This window comes from Vanacampus margaritifer, chromosome 2 (genome assembly GCF_051991255.1).
Source record: "Vanacampus margaritifer isolate UIUO_Vmar chromosome 2, RoL_Vmar_1.0, whole genome shotgun sequence".
Lineage (NCBI taxonomy): Eukaryota > Metazoa > Chordata > Actinopteri > Syngnathiformes > Syngnathidae > Vanacampus > Vanacampus margaritifer.
In genome coordinates this window covers 36,099,972-36,120,036 of record NC_135433.1, presented here as the reverse complement: position 1 = coordinate 36,120,036, position 20,065 = coordinate 36,099,972, and the positions used below count along the sequence as shown (strand labels likewise).

Below are 20,065 nucleotides of genomic sequence, written 5' to 3'. Positions count from 1 at the left end.
AACGGCTAATATGCTTCTCTGTGTCTGCCTCTTGTTTCGGACTTGAGGCGGGTATTATCATTGTAATCAAGCAGAGACCCAGCTAACACGATCATTTCCTAAACCATCATGTAGAAATAATCCCCCCCCTTCAACATGTGATTATTTTAATAAATCTTTTTAACCAGCCATTCAGTCACACAGCAATTGTGCACATCCCCTCAAGTCATCATTTGTAATGAATGCTGCGGAATGAGACCAACAGAGTTCCATCAAACTTAAATTCTAGCTTTTTTTCTCTCCATTGTGCCACTGAACAAACCAGCAATGTCATCCATCCTTCATCTGAAAGCTTCACCGCTGTGTAGAACTCGGCCCGTTCTCGCATCCCCCCGAATCTGGATGGATCAGAACAGGTATGTTTATCCATCATCCTGCAGAAGACACACAAACTGTCGCGGACACACACATCCATGCAGTCTATGGTTTAGAAATTTCAAGGTGCCAATTCGACAAGGCACACCCACATATTCACAAGACTTGTGAGCACACATTTGCATGCGCTCCGCAGCTCTCTCAGTTGTTCTCTTTCTATTTATCTATCCACACCACACACAAAGCATATTTAAGCAGCAGAAGTCTGATCATCCAGAAATTTGGGAGAAGGCACAAGAAGCGCAAGGTGGGACCGATTCATCTCTTTGAAATAGTTCCTTTTTTATTCAAATTTACAAAAACAAAAAGTACAACAGAAATAAATACACTTTGTACAGCACACAATAGTAGAACTGTATCAACATCGTGCGGGAGCCATGACACTAGGTGGGGGGTGTAAAACCAATTGGATCTCTATGTTGAATTCAAATAAGCAACCTTCAAATTTAGATGAAGGAATCCTGACTTTGTCCTTTGACTTCCTGTATAAACAATCTAATCAGCTACTCTGTAGCTGCAAGAGCGGTGGGGAGCAGCAGTGTGCGCGCATGCTTTTATTCAATTCAATGCAACTTAATTCACTTAATCAGATCACACCTTTGATGGATTCAATTCATCTTAATCAAAAGGTTTAATAATCCGTTCTATCATGAGGTTGTATTTGTTGTAGTGTTGCATAACTCCAGAGACTCATTGCTTTGATTTGGACCAATAAGGTCCAATAAGCAGATATGAAGGAGCCAATTGTGCATGTGGGGTTGTGTGATGCGATTGATGGGTAAAACACATCATTTACAGTACTTGTGCATAATGCATTTCAATTGAGCTAATTACCTTGTTATTGGTGCTCCTCAATGACTGTAATTGTGAGTTCATGTCAAATGGAGACCGACGCGTTCGAAAAAAAAAAATAAGTTGGTTATTTATGAATGAATATTTTGAACCCATAAAAGTGTACAGTATTTTACTTTCTGGATCGTTGCTAAATTGAAGAAAAGCCTGCTGATTAATTCATGAGAAATGAACCAAATCAAACTCATTATTTGTGGTCATGCATGTTTAACTTCAAAGTCATTGAATTGATCATTTTGGTCACTTGTAACTAAACGAAAATGTAGATCCAATGAGGTTCTGCACCCCCCACTACTTTTCAACTGTAGCCTATCTTGGTCCCGTTCATACATTGTTTGATTCTGTGCCTCGGATAAACGTTCGTACAGGTCTACAGTTTATGAGGTTGAATTCATCATGTCATCTGACCAGCGTGAGATTATAGTATGTTGGACCAACATAGTAGACTGTAGCAAAAATGGCAGTTGATCAGGAATGCTTTACGACAAGGCAGTGAGTGTGTGTGTGTGTTTTTTTAATGGCACAACAAAGAATTATATTTGCTGACATCTTTCTTTTACTGGATGTGTGTACACTGCTAAAATCCTTGTTTGATATGAAAACATACACAAAAATATGTATTTTACACCAAATTAAATCATAAATATGTAGGACAATAACCTAAACAGGTTAACTCATTCACTGCCATTGACGGCTATAGACGTCAAAAATTCATTTGAAACTTTCCTATTAGTTTAACTTTTTTTTTTCACTTTTGATTTAGATCTATATTTTTTTTAATTGTACATTTAGAACAACTATAAAATCTGTGATTAATCGTGAGTTAACTAGTGAAGTCGTGCAATTAATTCCGATTAGAAATTTTAATCGCCTGACGCCCCTGATTTTTAATAATCTTTTCTTTTTTTTAAATCGCGTCAGGCGATTTAAATTTTTAATTGTAATTAATCGCATGACTTCACTAGTTAACTCACGATTAATCACAGATTTTATATTTGTTCTAAATGTAAAATAAAATTAAAAAATCTTGTTTTTCATACTCTTGTTAACAAAAGTGGAAAAAATGTTAAGTTACTAGAAATAGTTTAAATGAATTTTTTACGTTCATAGCGGTCAATGGCAGTGAATGAGTTAAAAGGGAGTTGCAGTAGGATCTTGAAAGCCAAACAAAATCCAATTTCAGGATGCTGATTGTCCTACATTGCGTTCATATTTGGGTTGAGGTGGGGGGCGGGATCATGACAACTATAGTGGTTGGCATCCTGTCGAATCACAGAATTATTATTATTATTTTTTGCTTTATCTTGTTGATGTAAAATGTTCAGACATATCCAGACTATGTAAGGGGACATATGGAAACCTGACTGGACGTTGGTATACAAATAGTTGTTGCCTGCTCACCCATAAGTGTGAAATGAAACAATCATGTACATTTTTACATATTTTCCCATCTATGTAAATGTCTGTGAGCAAGCCGTACTGCACTTTCAACCCAGGTTCAAAACAGTTAGACGAATAACATAACTATTGCATCAGCCAATGAAATGATCAACTAGGCTGGCCCTAAATTCAGCAAAACAGTATTAGCTAACAGCACACCGGCACCTCAGTACACACGGAATGTTTAACTTTATTTATTTTACATGATTTACTTTAACATCCAAGTTTTTTCACTTTGGTCTCATTTTAACTCCGCTACTAGCTTCATCCTAGTTAGCGCTAAGCTAGTTTGTCTCTCAGTTGTGTCTTCCAAGTTTGTAAACTCCATTTTGTCTGTTGCTAGCGAGTCGTTAGCCAGCCAACTATTCCAGTTGCTTGGAGGCCGTTGCTGACATGGGTTTGGGGAGGTTTTTTTGTTTGTCCATGTCATGCATCATACACTTACAAGACTACAGTCATTTGGTGGCTTGGTGATAATACAATACATTCTCCAAGGAGTGGAGATATGGTTAAACTCGTTTGCGGTGGCTTTGCAAAGTAGTGTTCTTGGGTTCACGGATTTGTGTTCTAACTCAAAAAACGACACTTGATTGCTCTGTGAAGCTCTTGGGCGTAGCCGGGGGTGTTTGTATTTGACAATGTGTCCATGCCTCACAAAATTCGAGAATTCAAGATCGATCAAATAGAGCAAATTTCCCTGGGCCGGGGGCTGTATTAATTTGTAAAATACTGTATATTATATGTCTCCAGTAAACATTTTAAGTTCATTGATTGTGTGTAGGGATAGGGATTTAGAACCAGGCCTGCAAATACAGATAATTTGCATTTAATTTAAATAAAAATGCATTGGGAAAATATTTACAATTTTTCCCAAAAATTGCTGCTAAAAATTCAATGAGTTTTCCCCAAATATGCAAATTGGCAAGTGCCGCACCACGAGTAGGAATTTTGCTTGAATTCTGGATTGTAGGAGTTCAGCTAAACTTTTGAGTGTTTCATTGCTGTTAAAGTTACTTTTTGCTGAAAAGGCTAATTTTTCTACATAACTATTCAAAATATTAGACAGCTCTCCTACACCAATTCAAATTAAAACCATGTCGGTAATCATATTGTAAATACCCATTTGATAGATCAAAACTAACTTTGTTAAGATTGTGGAATTGGTCAAAAAAGTTAGTCCTTCAAAATGTCTACTTCTCATAATCAAGAAAGGGATGTTCCTGTTTATAAATTTCTTGATTTGGGATTAAAACAATTTGATTACTGCCAATAAAAAAAAAATAATAAAAAACCATGAGCCAAAGGCTTTGTGCCAATTGCCATCTTGTCGCAAAGAAATAAAAATTCAGACTAGACTCAAAACGTAAAATTAAGTTGCACATGTCTCAATAATGGAAACTACTGATGTCCAACTTCAGATTGTCAGGTGAAACCGCAAAGAAATGTTTATATTGCAGTATCTCTTCGAAAACAAATTGGGTTCATAGTGTAATATTTCTGTCCGTGTAAACATTGCAAAAAGTCACACAGGTGCCATTGCGTATGGAGATGGAGATGCGTATGGAGATCCTGGTCATTCATTCAGATCATCAGTCTGCTCTGCATTCAATATGTGCACTATGAACTATTCCCATAACCCCTCAGGCAACGCTACGCTGATGACTATGCCCTTAAAACCAATTATTAGCTCCATATCAGGCTGATATGCTACAGTTTTAGGAAAACTATATCAACTGGATTTTTATTTTAGCATTTTAATAGAGTTTCTATCCACTTCAGTGACTTTTCATCAAAAAGGTTTCTCAGTGGGACCAGACGGCGCTGAAGCATCCAGTGACTAATATTTTGCACAATAAACTTCATTCAGAGGCCACAAGTACCAGTGGGCGGCTCAGAGTTGCCACAAAACAAAATCCAGTCTTGTCCACATGTTGCACAAAGAAGAAATACGCTGTGTGTTCAGTCCACACAGCTGTTGAATCCGTTTGAGTTGATTTCTGTCTCGTCTACATACAGTCCGAACAGTGAGCCATTTGGACATGTACAGTAAGTTCTGCTTCTGATGAACAAAATTCTCTTTCTACAATAATATCCATCGCTATTTACATTAAATTGTTTTTACATACAGTCAAACATTGTATCATTTCTTTAATCCACATCTTATAAAGACAACTATCATCTTGAACATAATTCATCTTCTATTAATCACACAGTATGAAAGTGCAGTCAAGTTGAGAAATCATTTGCATCCTGACATTTTACGAGAAAATAAAAAGTCATCATGGGGTTGTTTAAACTACAAGTATATTTATTTGGCCAGTATGAGTTCTAAGGTGGGATTCTGAGAGGCATTTGAAAAAAAAAAAAAAAAATCTTTTATCAAAAGTCATGCATTCATTGTCCTCGAGACGCATCAAATGAGACAACAGGGCTGTTTGTTATACATAAAAAATAGTTATCCCATAAAACATTTACGTTATCAGTAATGGAATCATCATTACTCAATACAGTAGACGTGTTTGCTTTTATAACTGACTGTAGTACAATCAAAGCCTTAGAGTGAAAATGAGTTCCATTTGTGCCTATGCGTGTATCTCTGTAAACATAGCAACACTCAACTACTAAAAGATGGGAAACGAGAGGGAGAGTGGGGGGGGGGCCTCACATCCTGAAGTCATTTAAATTTTCACAATGTCTGTTTTCCTTGAGGGCTGAAAGGAGTCTTTCTCAGTATTTGAATGATTCATCATTTTCATTTAGAATGAAGCAGCAAGCTGAAAAATTTACCATTCTGCTATTTGAAATTGAATAAGAAGATATATATATATATATATATATATATATATATTTTTTTTACAGTGGCCTCATTCCTCAACCACCTCTCTCTCTCTGTATATCAATCTCTTGTTCCCTTATCACTTTATATTCAAATATATATTCAAGCCTCTGTTTGGTATCCTATTTTAGTTTCTTTGCTGTTCGGGACATAAAGAATATTTAACACAGCTACATTGGAGTGAATAAACTACGCACTGCTTCCTGAAAACATTTGGGTGGTTTGTTTGCAATGTGCTGTTGTCACCTTGCGAGACAGACTAACTTGTATGATATTTCAGCCATCTACCAATAAGCTAGTATAGAGAGATGGTAAGTTTTTATTTATTTATTTATTTATTATTATTATAGGTTAGTGGGTGGGACAAGGGAGAGACGAGAGGTAACTGCAGGTAGGACTTGTGTTTTTCTTTTCCCTGCCGATGGCTGCATGCTGATTTGAATTTAACTGTGACATTGCACTGAAATGATTGGAAAACATGCACTTGTACTTATTGATATATTTATGGGAGTGAGTGCACAGCTAATTGTCAAAAGCCATGCCTATAAACCACCCAAATATCTTGGAAAAAAAGCAGTTCAATCGATACACTGCAATGTATCTGCACTACAGTGATACCTTAACTTACGAGTGCGGCAACTTGCGAGTTTTTGAGCCAACGCAGGGCGTTTTTTTTTTTACCGGCAAGGTGTGACAGTTAGGGTGACCAGATTTTCAAAATTCAAAAACAGGACATGACAATAAAGTTCACCAAATTGAATCGCTAGTTGATCTTCATCAACGCGTGGTCGTGCTAGTGATAGACAGCCTGCATGCGCCGAGGAGTTGGTGGTGCACTCGCTAGTGCAAAATGCTAGCTTAGTTGACAATTCAACGGCGCTAAACAAGGCAATGTACTCACCATTATCCAACCTTTATAAATAAAGATGACTTGACATTTTTGCTCGGTCCCGACAGCTCTTAGAATCCAGCTACGCCATTCAGCTCACGCCAACATTGGAAATATACCGCTAGAAAGCTCAGCTTGTGTTGTCCGACTGCAGACTAGATTTCTCATGATTCTTTTAATGGGTTTATCGTATGGATCTCTATGACAATTGTGTGATTGACCTACAACAACACCCAAGTTTTCAAACTCTCTTTGTACTAGGATGGCATCAGAGACCAACAGCGAGTGAAGTAACAACAAAAGCGTTGATGGACTTGATTGACTGATTGCTTAACAGTTTATTTTAATGCTAGCCAGCATAACATTCCGGCACACGCACAAACATTTCCCCGATGCTGTGCAACCCCCTACATTATACGAATATATATCGCGTGTGTTGCTATTCTAACATTCCGCTCTATACTACCTTTTTTTTATTTTAATGGAAAAATGTATTGCAAATTTTGGGAGGTTTCTTTGGGCGCTGGGACAGATTGTTGGCATTTCCATTCATTTCAATATGGGAAATTGATTGACATGAGAGCTTCAAGTTACATGGTCACAGAACAAATGAAAGTCTTAAGTCAAGGTACCACTGTATTATTTTTCTTTTCATTAGCCATCTTAGTTAATTTTAAGAATGAACAATTCTCTTGGAATCGATCCCTTTGTCTTTGTTTAACACATACACACACAAGTATGCTCATTAAGGACAATCACAAGCTTATCCTTATTCTTCACTAACCTTCTAAACACAACTTAAACAATAACCTGTGTTTCCTGATGTTTTCCATTCCACATGTACACGCTGGATTCAGTCGTGTATTGTTTATTTACTTTTTTTTTTTTCACTTGTCCCAAGTTTGAACAAATATTCGGCGCCCGCCGCCAGGAGAAGCATCCTCTGCATTGTCTCAGTATCTGTGCTCAACCACATCAGCGCTTCAACACTTATTGCTTTAAATTACATCAATCACTCCCTCCCATTTCCTCGCTTTCTTCACCCTCCCTGGGCTCATTTTTCTCTGTCTCTTTTTATTACTTTGCCTCTTCATCTTTCTCCCCTTTAACTTCTCTTCACATTAGTCTAGTTCTGGTAGTCTTTTCATCATTCTCTTCCCTCCCTTCCCCCTTTCCCCCTATTTGTCTTCTTTTATCCTTCCTCAATGTTTCCCTTCATATTGACCCCTCTCTCCTTCCTTTCCCCCCCTCTTTTATCTGGCTCCTCTTTTTCCTCTTTGGCACCATCTTCAACTTGTTCCTTTTCTTCTTTCTCTTTCTCTCGGTCTCGGAAGAGTTGAGCTAGCTTGTGGAACTGGGGCCCCCACTCCTCCAATCCCGCACCCCAGTCCTCCTTATCTGCATCCTTCTCTCCTTCGCTCTCAAGTGAGCTCAGGGATCCAGCCCGGGAGCCGGTACCCTCCAGGCCATAGATCTGCACTGAGTCATAGGGTGGTTGCGAGGGGTCAAATGTGACCTGGGCAAGACGTAGGCGTAGGAATTCACCCACCCTCAGAGCCAAAGGCGGACCTCCAGTCCCTGGTGCTGCTCTGGTCGCTTCAATACCTGGAACCCAACCAGGGCCGACACCAAGCACTCCCCCATAAGCTCCTCGAGGCTGACCGGGGAAGGGCAAAAGCTGGGGGCTCATATCCATTCTTGCCAACACATAACCGCCCAAAGCTACCCGATCACGCCAGTCTCCAATCAAACCAGGTGATTCTGGGTAGACAGATGGACTACCAGTCAATGATATTCCTCCACCTTCTCTTTCTGGCCTTGCCACCACAAAGTTGCTCCTCATCTCTAGTCCTCCTCTCTCCAGACTGCCAGGAGGGTCCTTCTGCCTGCGTACCTCCCCTTGCAACACGGTGGCATAGTTGCGAGCATTGGTAGCTCTCTGTTGTCCATCAGTCGAGGTTGCCCCACCTCCATTTCCTCTTCCTCCAGCTCCTCCTCTGCAATCGGACTCTGCACCTTTTGGAGACAGGCCAGCACGTGAGGTCTTGCGGCACGCCATAGGGAGGGTAGCTGAATCGCACACCCAGCCTCCTACGCCTTGACCCTGGCCAACCATGGAGCCGGATCGTGTCAGGACGAGGTTATGCTCCCTTGGTAGCGTCTCCGACTGCACCTGGATGGGAGGTAGGTGAGCACGAGTGGTTTCAGTACGGGGTCGGGGTAGGGTGAAGTACTGTGATGTGGAGTCAAAATTGATCAAGGAGGGAGGATGATTTGGCAAGATAAGGCAAAAATATGGTGGAGGGCAGTAAATATGGGTGAACAAGAGTGAAGGCAAAAACAATTGAGACAAAAGGAGAGGTAGACGTTGAGCCAAACAGAGAAGGGAGTCAAGAATGCGATGGCACCATTGATAGATTCATTGAACACGAGAAAGAGCTAACACTACACTGAGTGAAATGGAGTGATTAAGAGAGTTTGAAAATTAAATGAAGCTAAGGACTACAGAGAAGCGCTTTGGCCCAATAAATAAAACAAAACACAGTGCTGCCATGCCTGACTCATCACCAGCCCTCAGCTTTGTCCTGAACATCTTGCACATATTGCACAAGATAAAATGTATTAACGTGCGGGGATCAGTGAAATAATAATGAGCTCTCAGCCACTATCTAATGATTATTTCATATTTCCTTAATTACATCATTATCCAGTCGTTTGTGTACTTGATTCACCCATAAAAAAATAATACAAGTCATTACAGTCCATTATTTAATTTAAAATCCAGCGGTCGCCTATTTTGTTGACGATCGGCGATTGACGAGAAACGTTGAAAAACTGATGAACCAAGCATTGCCGGAAGGGGTTTTTTGTAATCATGAATCAATCTGTCAATATAATCGGCTATCCGTCAATGACGGACGTCCCATTACGCTGATGGAATGATGAATGACGGAGCATTGACGGACACTCATTTTGCTGAGCAATGATTAATGGTAGATAGATAATTCTAATGTGGTTCAGCTTGAAATATTAACAAATTGACGATGACGGAAGGTTGTCCAACTGTTGACGATTGCCAAATGTCGGAGACTCAAAATTCACTGACGCACCCACTTCTGTTTAAATCAGTACTCCATGTGGTTTCTAACAAATTCTCCCTATCTAGCAACATATAAGGAATGCAAGATGATAAGTATAGCTACACCATTTCTGTTGGTATTTAGTTTGATAAAAGGTGCTTACCCAGTCCATGTCATGACTGTGGTTCACTTTATCTTCGCCGCTCTCCTCAGTACAGTTGCTCGACGTTCCCATCCCTCGTCGTTTCTCCTGGCTGTCACTAGTCCGTGGTGTTCCTTCATCCGATGTGCTCACACCACTCTGGGTTGCCGTCCCATCGCGACTGCCAGCATGACTTCCTGTTCGGCTTCCTGTGCTGAGATCTGTGGGGGTTATGTACACAGCCCCGGACTCGATCGGCCCAACCATGGCACCCTGGTTTTGGATGACCAGTGAGTGGTCCGGTTGGCCTCCGGGAAAGCGGTATCCTAGCTCTGCCAGACCTGGTTCAAATGTTTCGCCTGGTCCGCGGCGTAGAACTGGTAATGTGTGGCTGCTGTAGCAGAGGCGACCATAAAAGGGTCCTCCCGGGCCTGAGTAGTTGTGATCAACAACCGGATTCTGAGCCCAGCTGCAGGTGCGACTTTTTTCCTGGTTGCGTTGGGTGTAGCGTCTGGAAGACACAAAACCACATTCAGCTCTATAACCTTCTCTTTCATGGTCGTTTCAATTAAATCCACTCTAAAAGGAGTACCCTGGACTAAATAACTGTTTTAGCATTTTTGACAGTGGATTACTGGACAGAATTTTAATCAAATAAAAGTATAGCAATAGACATTTGTTTGGATATGCTTGGAGCTAGATAGATAAGTTTCAGACATTACATTCCAAAACCAAAAAATTTAAAAACTAGTGGTGTCAAGCGATTCAATTTTTTAATCGTAATTAATCTCATGACTTTAATAGTTAACTCACGATTAATCACAAATCTTATATCTGTCCAATAAAATATTTATGTTTTCATACTCTTGTTAACATAAAGTGGAAATACAAGTGGAAAAAACTAATACAAATATGGCTGCATCTTTTAGTCATTGATAAAGTCATTTCATAATAATTCATAAAGTTGAGTTCAAATGAAAAACAATTCAGTAATATAGTTCAACATCAACCCCCCCTTTTTTAATCACTATATGAATACGAAGTACAAAATAAACACCAATCACTTGTTAATCAATAGTAATTAAGGAGAAAATGCTTTTGTAAAACACTTAAATGCAAAATTAAAATTAATCCAAATAATCGATTGATCGATTGAAAATCGATAGATTAATCGATTCTAAGAAATATTCAATAGTGAGAGCACTAACTGTACTGTAAAAAACGAGTGTGGTATTGATTTGTCTTGAGGTCATTTTTCTGCCACTAGATGGCATTAATGCATTTGTAAGACGTAGGTAAAAGCTAAGTGCATTTTTCTTTTCATATTAAGAGCTATCTAATCTTAGTAAGTAACTTGTAAAATTCTGCACATTTTAAAAATTGTTAAACACATGACCGTGGTCTCCACAAATAAATGCATTATTACTAAATGTATTACGGCTAAATGTTGACGTGGACGTGTCTAATTCCCCCAGTACAGGCTTTCCAAGGGGCGGTCATTAATCGCGCGTTAAAAAAATTGTGGCATTAAAGGAACTTTAAATTAAGTCAAAATTAATGCACTGATTTTGACACCCCTAGTAAAAACACAACCTATAATTTCACAGATAGTCTCTGCCTTTATCTCACTTGAGAATGGTCACCCAGAGCTGCTTAATGGAGGTATACAGTACAGCCTAACAGGGCTTACTGTCATGTTTATTTTCAGTCTTGTTTACTCCCTGTCATGTTTAGCTTCTGTTTTCCTTGTGTTTTCCCCTTGTCTTGTCATTTCCTGTTTTATTGTGAAAAGTCTGACTCCTCTCGTTTCAGGTCACTTGCCCTTCCTTGTTTGGTGTCTTTGTCAACCCTGATCCCTGATTGTGTCCACCTTTCCCCATTACCCTCATGTGTCATCCAATCAGTGCCCTCAGCCAGGTGTGTCTTGTTATGTCATTAGTGTTGGTGTATTTAGTCGGTTGTCTCCCCCCTGTTTGTGTCGGTTCATTGTTGCCACTGTCGTAAGTCATTCGCCACGTCACGCTGACCTTTTTGCCTTATCAGGATCCATGTCATGCTGTTAGTTTTACCTAAGTTGTTTTGCCATGTTTAGCTTCATGTTTTGTTAGTTCTGTTTGTTTTGCACTTTGAAGTTAGCCTTTTGATTAGAAATTAAAACCTCTTTTTTGGACTGCACCTCTGCCTCCTTGCTCTGCCTTACTGCATCTGGGTCCTAAAGCCCCCACCCTACTGACACTTACCATCTAATTTCCTATTATTTTAGCCCAAATCATCACCATGCCACTTCCTTGCTGACGTTGCAAACTTGTTGGATCATGGCAGCCACACAATTGAGAACTCCATACATTGCAACCATCTAAAGTAGCATGGCATTCATTATAAAACTGTTTGAAAATTCATTTTCATGAATTATGAACTAGCTCACTGCAAATGTTTTTCCTTGTGTGACTGGTTAAGGGTGTCCATGCCTGACTGCAAACCTTTGAAAGACCCTGCATTGAGAGGTCATTAGGACTCCAGAGACACCAGCAGCTTCAAATCACTACTTGCTGTTTGTCAGTGTTTTTTTAACAGCTGCTGTCATTTGCCTGAAAGAAACCTTCCAATCAGCCTTTTTTTTTTCTATTTTTCTGGGAGCTAACCCGTTTGCTCTCTGAGTTTTACTGTTTATTTTTTTTGTCTACAATGATTTTCTTGAAATGTCCAGTGTTTTCATTCCTTTCATAAAATGGTGACTTGCTTAATAGAAAATAAATATGAAAAATCCTCCTTAAGTAATTCCCATTTAATTAGGCTTAGCTCAAAAACCTAATTATCAAACCTATCTGAGTTTTATGTCACTGATCACTGCACAAAAACGTTCCTAGGAAAACAACTCTGTTTATTCAGCTTAAACCCTATGTTCATAAAACATTGTAACTGTGTTGACAGATTTCGCAGACAAATTATTTCTGTTATAGCACAGTATACAAGGAATACAAAAAACACAAAAATACGACAGCATACAGGTTGAAAAGACTAGTGGTCACATCCACTTTACTTCCTTGCAACGTGAAGCCGATAAATCGCTAGTCATATTTTGGCTTGTGATTAGTGACGCTTTTTTTTTTTTGGAGGCTTAAGGAAGTCAGGTACAAGCACGAGAAAAATATCGACAACATCCTCTATGAAATTGATGTTGATTCGACAATGAGCATGTAAGTGTTGATTGACAACAAAATTATTATTTTTTCAACCCCTGCTACAGCACATGGTTGAGCTAGCCCTCTCTGACAAACTAATTGAAAAAGTAGAGTTTTGCAACTTTATAACACTATTGCAGGGAATTACATTTCATGTTCTTGTGACTACATCCATAAATTACAAAATAATAAATAATTAGTTTGATTAACTAAAGGCAGCTTTCCTTCGTTTTAATGGCCTCTCCATAGGACATGAATTCACTGGAGCCAATTATTTGACCAAAGGCAATAAAATGTTTCAAGGAACATCAAAGTGGGTGCAAAAAAGTCATTGATGTGGCAGAGCATAAACAAGCTTTAACAAAACGACAACAACAATGTGGTCCGCCAGGACTGCTCGGCTTGATAGCGCTTAACATCAGCAGTTTGATGGTGCCTGATTATGACCTGGGAGTTATGGCTTGATTGCTTCCAAAAGTGGATCAATTATTGTACCGACGGAGATTAAAGCTTTCACTCTGAAGCAGTAAATTGTTCCTTTTCGGCTAAATTGCTCCTTTTCGGGCGAGCTTTTAAAGTGTGAAAAGTGGCCAGTCATGAAGGTTGGTGCAATTAAATGAACACATAATGGCTGCGGCTAAATCGTCTTCAGTGAAAAATCTGCGATATTCTACATGTAATTCCCTTTAAAATGACAAATAATACATGAAGTTCCTCAGAAATTTGCAAAGTTACAGCAATTTCAACATTGCCAGGATGAAATTCCTATTTTTGAGAAAAACATGTTTAAAGCTTTGGCACACATTAAAAGGTCCATAGCAACATATTAACAACAGGGTTGGAATTGGGGGGATAGATCACCAAATGATTCGTGAGCGCGGCACCGCTGCTGCTCACCGCTCCCTCAGGGGATGGGTCAAATGCGGAGAACAAATTTCGTCCCAGTTAGGTGGGTGTGACAATGGTAGTTTAACCTTTAACCAGTACCTTAGGAAAACAATATTGACTCTAAACTTTCAATAATTTTTGAAAGACCACTGGAAAGTCAATTCCAAAAGCAGGTACGTTTTCATCCGATATTTTAATCCTTTAAAAGCTCAAGAGGTTTGACCTCTCAGCAGATAAAGTCAGCCTCAAATTTGGAGATTCTACAATTCATCTCCTGAGGCATCATCTACCAAAGTTTGGTTGTTTTATTGTTGCTACTCTGGACTTAAATACATTTATGCCATCGATGTTCCAGTTGTAAAAGTCCTCAAGAAATGTCAACATCATCTATCATTTCTTCATCAGGATCAAAATGTTGACCACGCAGTTCATGTTTTTTGTCTCGGGAACAAAAAGAAGTCTAATGGGGCCAGTAGGGAGGGTGGGGAAAGATCCAGTTGCCTGCAATACTCACTGAAACCTGTGCTATGTGCTCTGGGGCATTATCTGGCATCAACCAAACACCACGTCTAAGTTCCCTGAAAGATTTGAAAGAACTGGCGTGTTGATCCCTAGTGATTGAGCAGCACCTTGTTAGTCACACAAACAGTTGACCTATCTGCTGAATGAAGATAGAAATAGTGTGTATTCATTTTCAAAGTGAGGCCGGAAAACTTTGGGACACTTCTCGTACAGGCCATAAAGAAGCACGAAAAAAAAAATGCACAGTGTGACTACCCCCACCTTTCCTTAAAGGATTTTACAATAAATTAAGATGCCTGATTCACCCCAAAAAATTGCTTTATTAACCTGTAACGGACTTGTGCTTATGGTAAAAAATATATATATATATGTGTATATATATATATATATATATGTGTATATATATATATATATAAATATATGTATATATATATATATGTGTGTATATATATATATATATATATATATATATATATATATGTGTATATATATATATATATATATGTATGTTAGATTCTAGCTCCTGGCTTGTCAATTACACTTCTTGCGTATGTGCCCAGAGTACGTAGGCCTCTAGCGTTTACCAGCACAGCGGTGCTGGTAAACGCTATCAATCTTTCAACAGGCTCTTACGCGGAACTTTGACCAATCACTACTTCCTTCAGTTGAGGACTGTGGAAGGCGTAGCTTCTTCTTCTTTTTCAATATTCTGGACCAAGGCTACTCTGTAATTCACTCTCCATGTTTAAAGGAAGGGAATTTGCCCTAAATTGCACTTTGAGGTCTTTACATAATTATAAAAAAACAAAAAAAAGAACATCCTCATTTATTTTATTAAACACTTTTGGCCATTAAAAAAACAACAAAATTTACTCAAAATGTCAAACATAGCCGTTTAGATTTTAGGGAACACAACTTTAAGCCATTAATACTTTGTTATTTTACACATGGACCATGTATAAAATAAGAATATGTTTCTTCCTCATATTGCGGTTAAAATTGTGTTTCTATAGGGCTATATTAGAAATTTCAAAAGAAAAAAAAGGATTTAATGGGAAAAAATGTTTTACAAAATAAATGACAAATTATCTTTTTTTTATTTTTTTGCTGATCCGAAAAACGACCCGATCCGTGTTTCAAATCCGTGATCTGATCACAACCGTGACTTTTGTGATCCGTTGCACTACTAACAGTGGGCGAGTTAAACATTGCCGTTTACTTAAAAACACTGTGAAATATGGATAACAATGTGCACAATAGAACATGACAACATTCGTGGTATTGTTTATCTTGCTTTTGGCATGGGAAGAGAAAAAAAAATCTATCTTTTATCAGGCTCTTACGCGGACTTTTGACCAATCACTACTTCCTTCAGTTGAGGACTGTGGAAGGTTTCAGTAGATGAATGGACAGAGAGACATCAACTATTAAGCCTTTCTTTTTGTGAACGACTCTCAACGGGAAATAGAAGCAACTGTTCAGAACAAGAAGAATCTGTAGTTATCCACAGGGCAGGGCAAGCCCCGGAAAAATCAAGTAAAGTCAGAAAGAAACCAAGAAACGACTGCTACTGTAAACCCCCCAAAAAACACACAAAGAATTCCACCACAGAACAAAGAAATAGTTTGGCTTGTCCACCGTCCAGAGACTTCAGGTTATTATTGAAACATAGACCAGACTTACATGTTCCTGCTATCCAGTGTGCGATAGCCGCCCGAGCGTGAGCTGTGGGGGGCGCTCTGGAGCGCGGCGATGTCAAAGGCGGCCGTGTCGGCCTCACCGCCGCCCTCGTCGTCGTATGTGATGATGTTCTCACGGACGTCATCATCCTCCAGTGGTGACAGCGAGTCACGCTTCTGACGCCTCAACGACAATGACAGGGCACTCACTGCTACGGTGTGATGGCAGCAGGTACAAAGGAAATTGAGGGATGAAATTGAAAAAAGAATGGTGAAAAGTGTAAAAGGAGGTCACAGGGGAAATAAAAAGGAGGAAGAGGAGGCAAAGGGTGTGTGGGTGGGAGATGGAGCAACATTAAGGTAGACAAAAAGGTGAGACAAAACAAATTCAGAGGAGGCCTTGGGTTAGAGGGCAGGTGCATCATATCAGCAGGCTGCAAGCCACCACGCTGTAATTGACTTTGAGCTCCAGCCAGGAAAATAGAAGCTTTTTTTTTCCCCGTGACTCTGTAGTTCCAAAACACATATTAACATTTGACTGGGATAAAAAAAAAAGAGAAAAAAATGAGAGTGGCAATAACCACTAAGGTAGCCTATAGGGGTGTGCATATTTCCACAAAAGACGATTCAATACGTTTTTTGATATATATGTGTGAAACGATTCAGCGATGGTTTGATTTGAAAGTGTAACAATTCGATCCCGTTCAACTCAGTGGGATTTCGATTTGATTCAATATGGTATGGCTCAATTCAAGAAGGTATTATGCAATTACCTTTTTTGGTGTAATTTTACATTTGTTTGATTGAACTTGTCAGGATTGTAAATGTGCCATTTTACATTTCTAAGATACATCTCTCCAACAAAAGATGATTTGATACATTTCTTGATATATTGTATTGCAAAGTGTATTTAATGATTCGATTTGGTTCAATTTGATGCACTCACATCTTTTAAATTGAATTTTTTTTCTTCTGGTGTCTTAACAAAACAGCATACCCGTCGGAGTAGCATACCTTGCACTTCTGTGCATGCGCTGTAAAAACAGGTTGGGTGTTAGGTTGAGTTTAGGGTGAGGCTACAGATATGGGGTATGCTGATCTGACAGAACACCGGTTCCCCCCCCCCCATTAGGCTAAGTCAATGGCTGTTATAGTGTATTTGATGTCATAGTGTTATTTGTTTGTGTGTATGGATAATATCTTTGTTGTCCTGCAGTGTCACTTTGTGGTGTTTCCGTGTTTGTTGAACATGCACATGCATCATTGTTTTCTTCTCCTGTTTTGTGATATTTGACTTCTTTGCTTCTCTTCGGGCCGTGTGCTCGTGTGTTGCCAGCGAAACGCTCCGAATTGAGACGTGTGTTCTAAACTAAGGCAAGCTGGCTGATGTCGGAACACTAGCGCCTTTGGTGTCATGTGAACTACAGAATGGAAGTGCTGTTTTATTTGTATGGATATTGGCTATGTACTTAGTTCCATTTGAAGGGGAAAAAAATGTTGTACACGTCAAAACAACATGATTATTTCATATTTTTTCATTTGTACTTCTATAAGGTAGATATTGTGATGTAAGCATGACTAATGTATGATTTATTTGTGGAACTACAATGGAAATATTGTGCTCTTTTTTAGTTTATTCTCTAGTTTTCACAGTGCAGAAACAGAGATAAAACATTAGTGACACCCGTTTGAAACGCTCTGCGTCTTCGTTTGCAAAACCAAGGGGCCACTCCAAGATAGATACCAGGAAACGTATGTGGTGTTGATATGAATCGTGCCGGTAAGAAACATTTGTGATCACTGTGGCACTTCATCCCACATCAACATTGGTGTCACCTACATGTTGTGCAATCTCTTACAGTCAGACCTTCAATCCACACTGTGATCAAGAGTGATAATATCATCACAAAGAGGAGATCATAATTGAGCTTTCAAAAGAATTGGCATAAATGTGGAATTGGAATCTTTATCATCATCATTGCAATGCTTAGTAATAATGTTAAAACGTTTTCCGTACTTCAACTAACTATGCTTGTTTATACTCTTTCACTCCGCCAAAGCCTGTCTGCATCACCTTCACGCAATATTGCATTCCTTTGTGTTTGTACAGGTCTCATCCAGAATGATAATGTCCCTATCAACAAGGCATGCGTAGGTATTCAACCGAGTGAATAGAAATGACAACGGTGCTGGCCGTGAACCAACACTTTCTCAGCACCCGGACATTATTCAATTGAGCATTTGTGAATTCCTGCTCAGGTGGAAGTGACATTTCATTGTGTGGCTCCCCAAAACACGAGCCAAGAAAATCAAGCATAATAGTTATTTTAGAAGTGATTAACAAATAAGAACCCTTCCTTTCAAGCAGCTGTGACTATGAAATATTTACGCAGCTGCTTTCATACTTTCAAATGGAGATTAAGCGTGCTGGCATGTGGTGAAGGATAAATGTTTCTAAAATCTATTTACTTGTCTTTTCACATGTAGATTGGTGTGAAGTAGTTCTGTAGACTTTCAATGGCAATTATATAACGAATGTATAACTTATATCGGCTAACTTCTTATATAACAACAACACTTACCCAGTAGTGTTGCAACACAAGCCAATATGGCCAGCAGAGCTGCAGTGCTGAGGCCAGGCGAAGGCAACGTCGAGTGCTGGGGGAGACATACGGCTTCTCTTTCCCAGTCCCATTCGCCCTCGACTTGTTTTCCCTTCTCCCTCTCACCGGTCTTTGCCCCTCCTCTCAGGCAGGGACAAACTGACACTGTGACGGTGCCGGTGCTGGTGAGACCCGATGTTCCATCTCTTAGCACCAGTGGCACAAAAAGCGTTAGGGTGGAAGATGGAGAACGGGACAGCGGCTGCAGCTGGGACAGCAAGACCAAACTTGCTGTAGGACCTGCAGGGAGATCATCAAGGTGACAATCTTTCAAATATTGTTACAATCACATCACATTTTATTTCAAATTTTCTTGGTGATAGCTGCAACAGCACAGAAATCTCAACAAAGTATCTCTTGTGTCGACATTCCAACCTAATCTATATAGCAAAGAGTCCTGCGGGTTCCACACAGAAACTCATGTTGATGTGTCAAGCGAGAAAATAGCTTACAGTATTCTGCTTATTTTTCTCACTTTTCTACATTGTTTAGTAGCAGCACTATCATATCCAAAGATCAACATATACAGTTTGATCTATTTCTTTACCCAGCAGGAACCTTTTAGCATTTTCAATATACCGTCTTAGTCTTTTTCTGAAATAAATAAATAAAATAAAATAAATAATAATAAATCAAAGTTGGAAAACATCGGTAACAGAGCAATGTGACTAAGTGTAATATGTCATTGTGGTTATCCTTTATCTTGTCCATACTACTCACAGTCCTTATAGGGGCTGTTTTGTTCAGTATCTGGGAAATTGCTATGATGTATGATAAAATATTACAAAACCATAGCAACCTCCTGTTGTCCTTTCCATTAGTTGTGTTGTTACTGCTCAATAACAACAACTCTTAGGTTTCAAATTGCACAGGCACATTGCAGATTCATAATTCAATACAGATACAGTATTTTCTTTTGTATTTAAAGGTGAAGTCAACCCATATTCTTTTTCGAATATTATGTTCTATACAGTGCTACTAGTCTAAACACTGTATTCTGATGAATGGAATATAAATTAAGCTGCAAAATCCACCCGTTTTTAGCCACGTGCAGTCGAGTGAAAATGACATCACAGTTACTCAGGGCTCAGGTAACAACCAATCATGGCTAATGTGTTTTCTGAAGCTGAAGGTGTGATTGGTTGTTACCTAAGCCCAAGCAACTGTGATGTCATTTTCAGTCGACAGCAATGTGGAAAAATGGCCACCGCTAAGATGGCTAAAAATGGGTGGTTTTGCCGCTTAATTGGGGAGTTTGCAGTTTGGAAATTGCTGGCAAGAATTAAATGTAGCTTCACTTTTGTAATCAAGTCACTGACCAAAACAGTGCAAATGTAAATGAGTAAATATACATGCATTGACTTCCCCTTGAATAAAATATTTTCTATCTGTTGGTTCAACAGAGTTCAATCCTGAGGTGCTCTGCCAAAATAATTACAACAAAATTATGGCTCTTCATCGTGGACTTTGATGATCAT

General features: G+C 39.2%; 1 protein-coding gene across 2 annotated transcripts in view; it reads right to left on the bottom strand.

Annotated features, from left to right (window-relative positions):
* Positions 1 to 675: 675 nt before the first annotated feature.
* The window catches only part of cdh24b (cadherin 24, type 2b), a 216,280-nt gene continuing 196,890 nt past the window's right edge, over positions 676 to 20,065 (bottom strand). For both annotated transcript variants that reach the window (XM_077557222.1, XM_077557223.1), the window contains 4 exons: positions 18,507 to 18,827; positions 15,929 to 16,136; positions 9,675 to 10,164; positions 676 to 8,664 (listed from right to left, as the gene is read on the bottom strand). In XM_077557222.1, the coding sequence (XP_077413348.1) occupies positions 7,624 to 8,664; positions 9,675 to 10,164; positions 15,929 to 16,136; positions 18,507 to 18,827 (2,060 nt within the window). In that variant the 3' untranslated portion in view covers positions 676 to 7,623. The remainder of the gene's footprint in view (positions 8,665 to 9,674; positions 10,165 to 15,928; positions 16,137 to 18,506; positions 18,828 to 20,065) is intronic.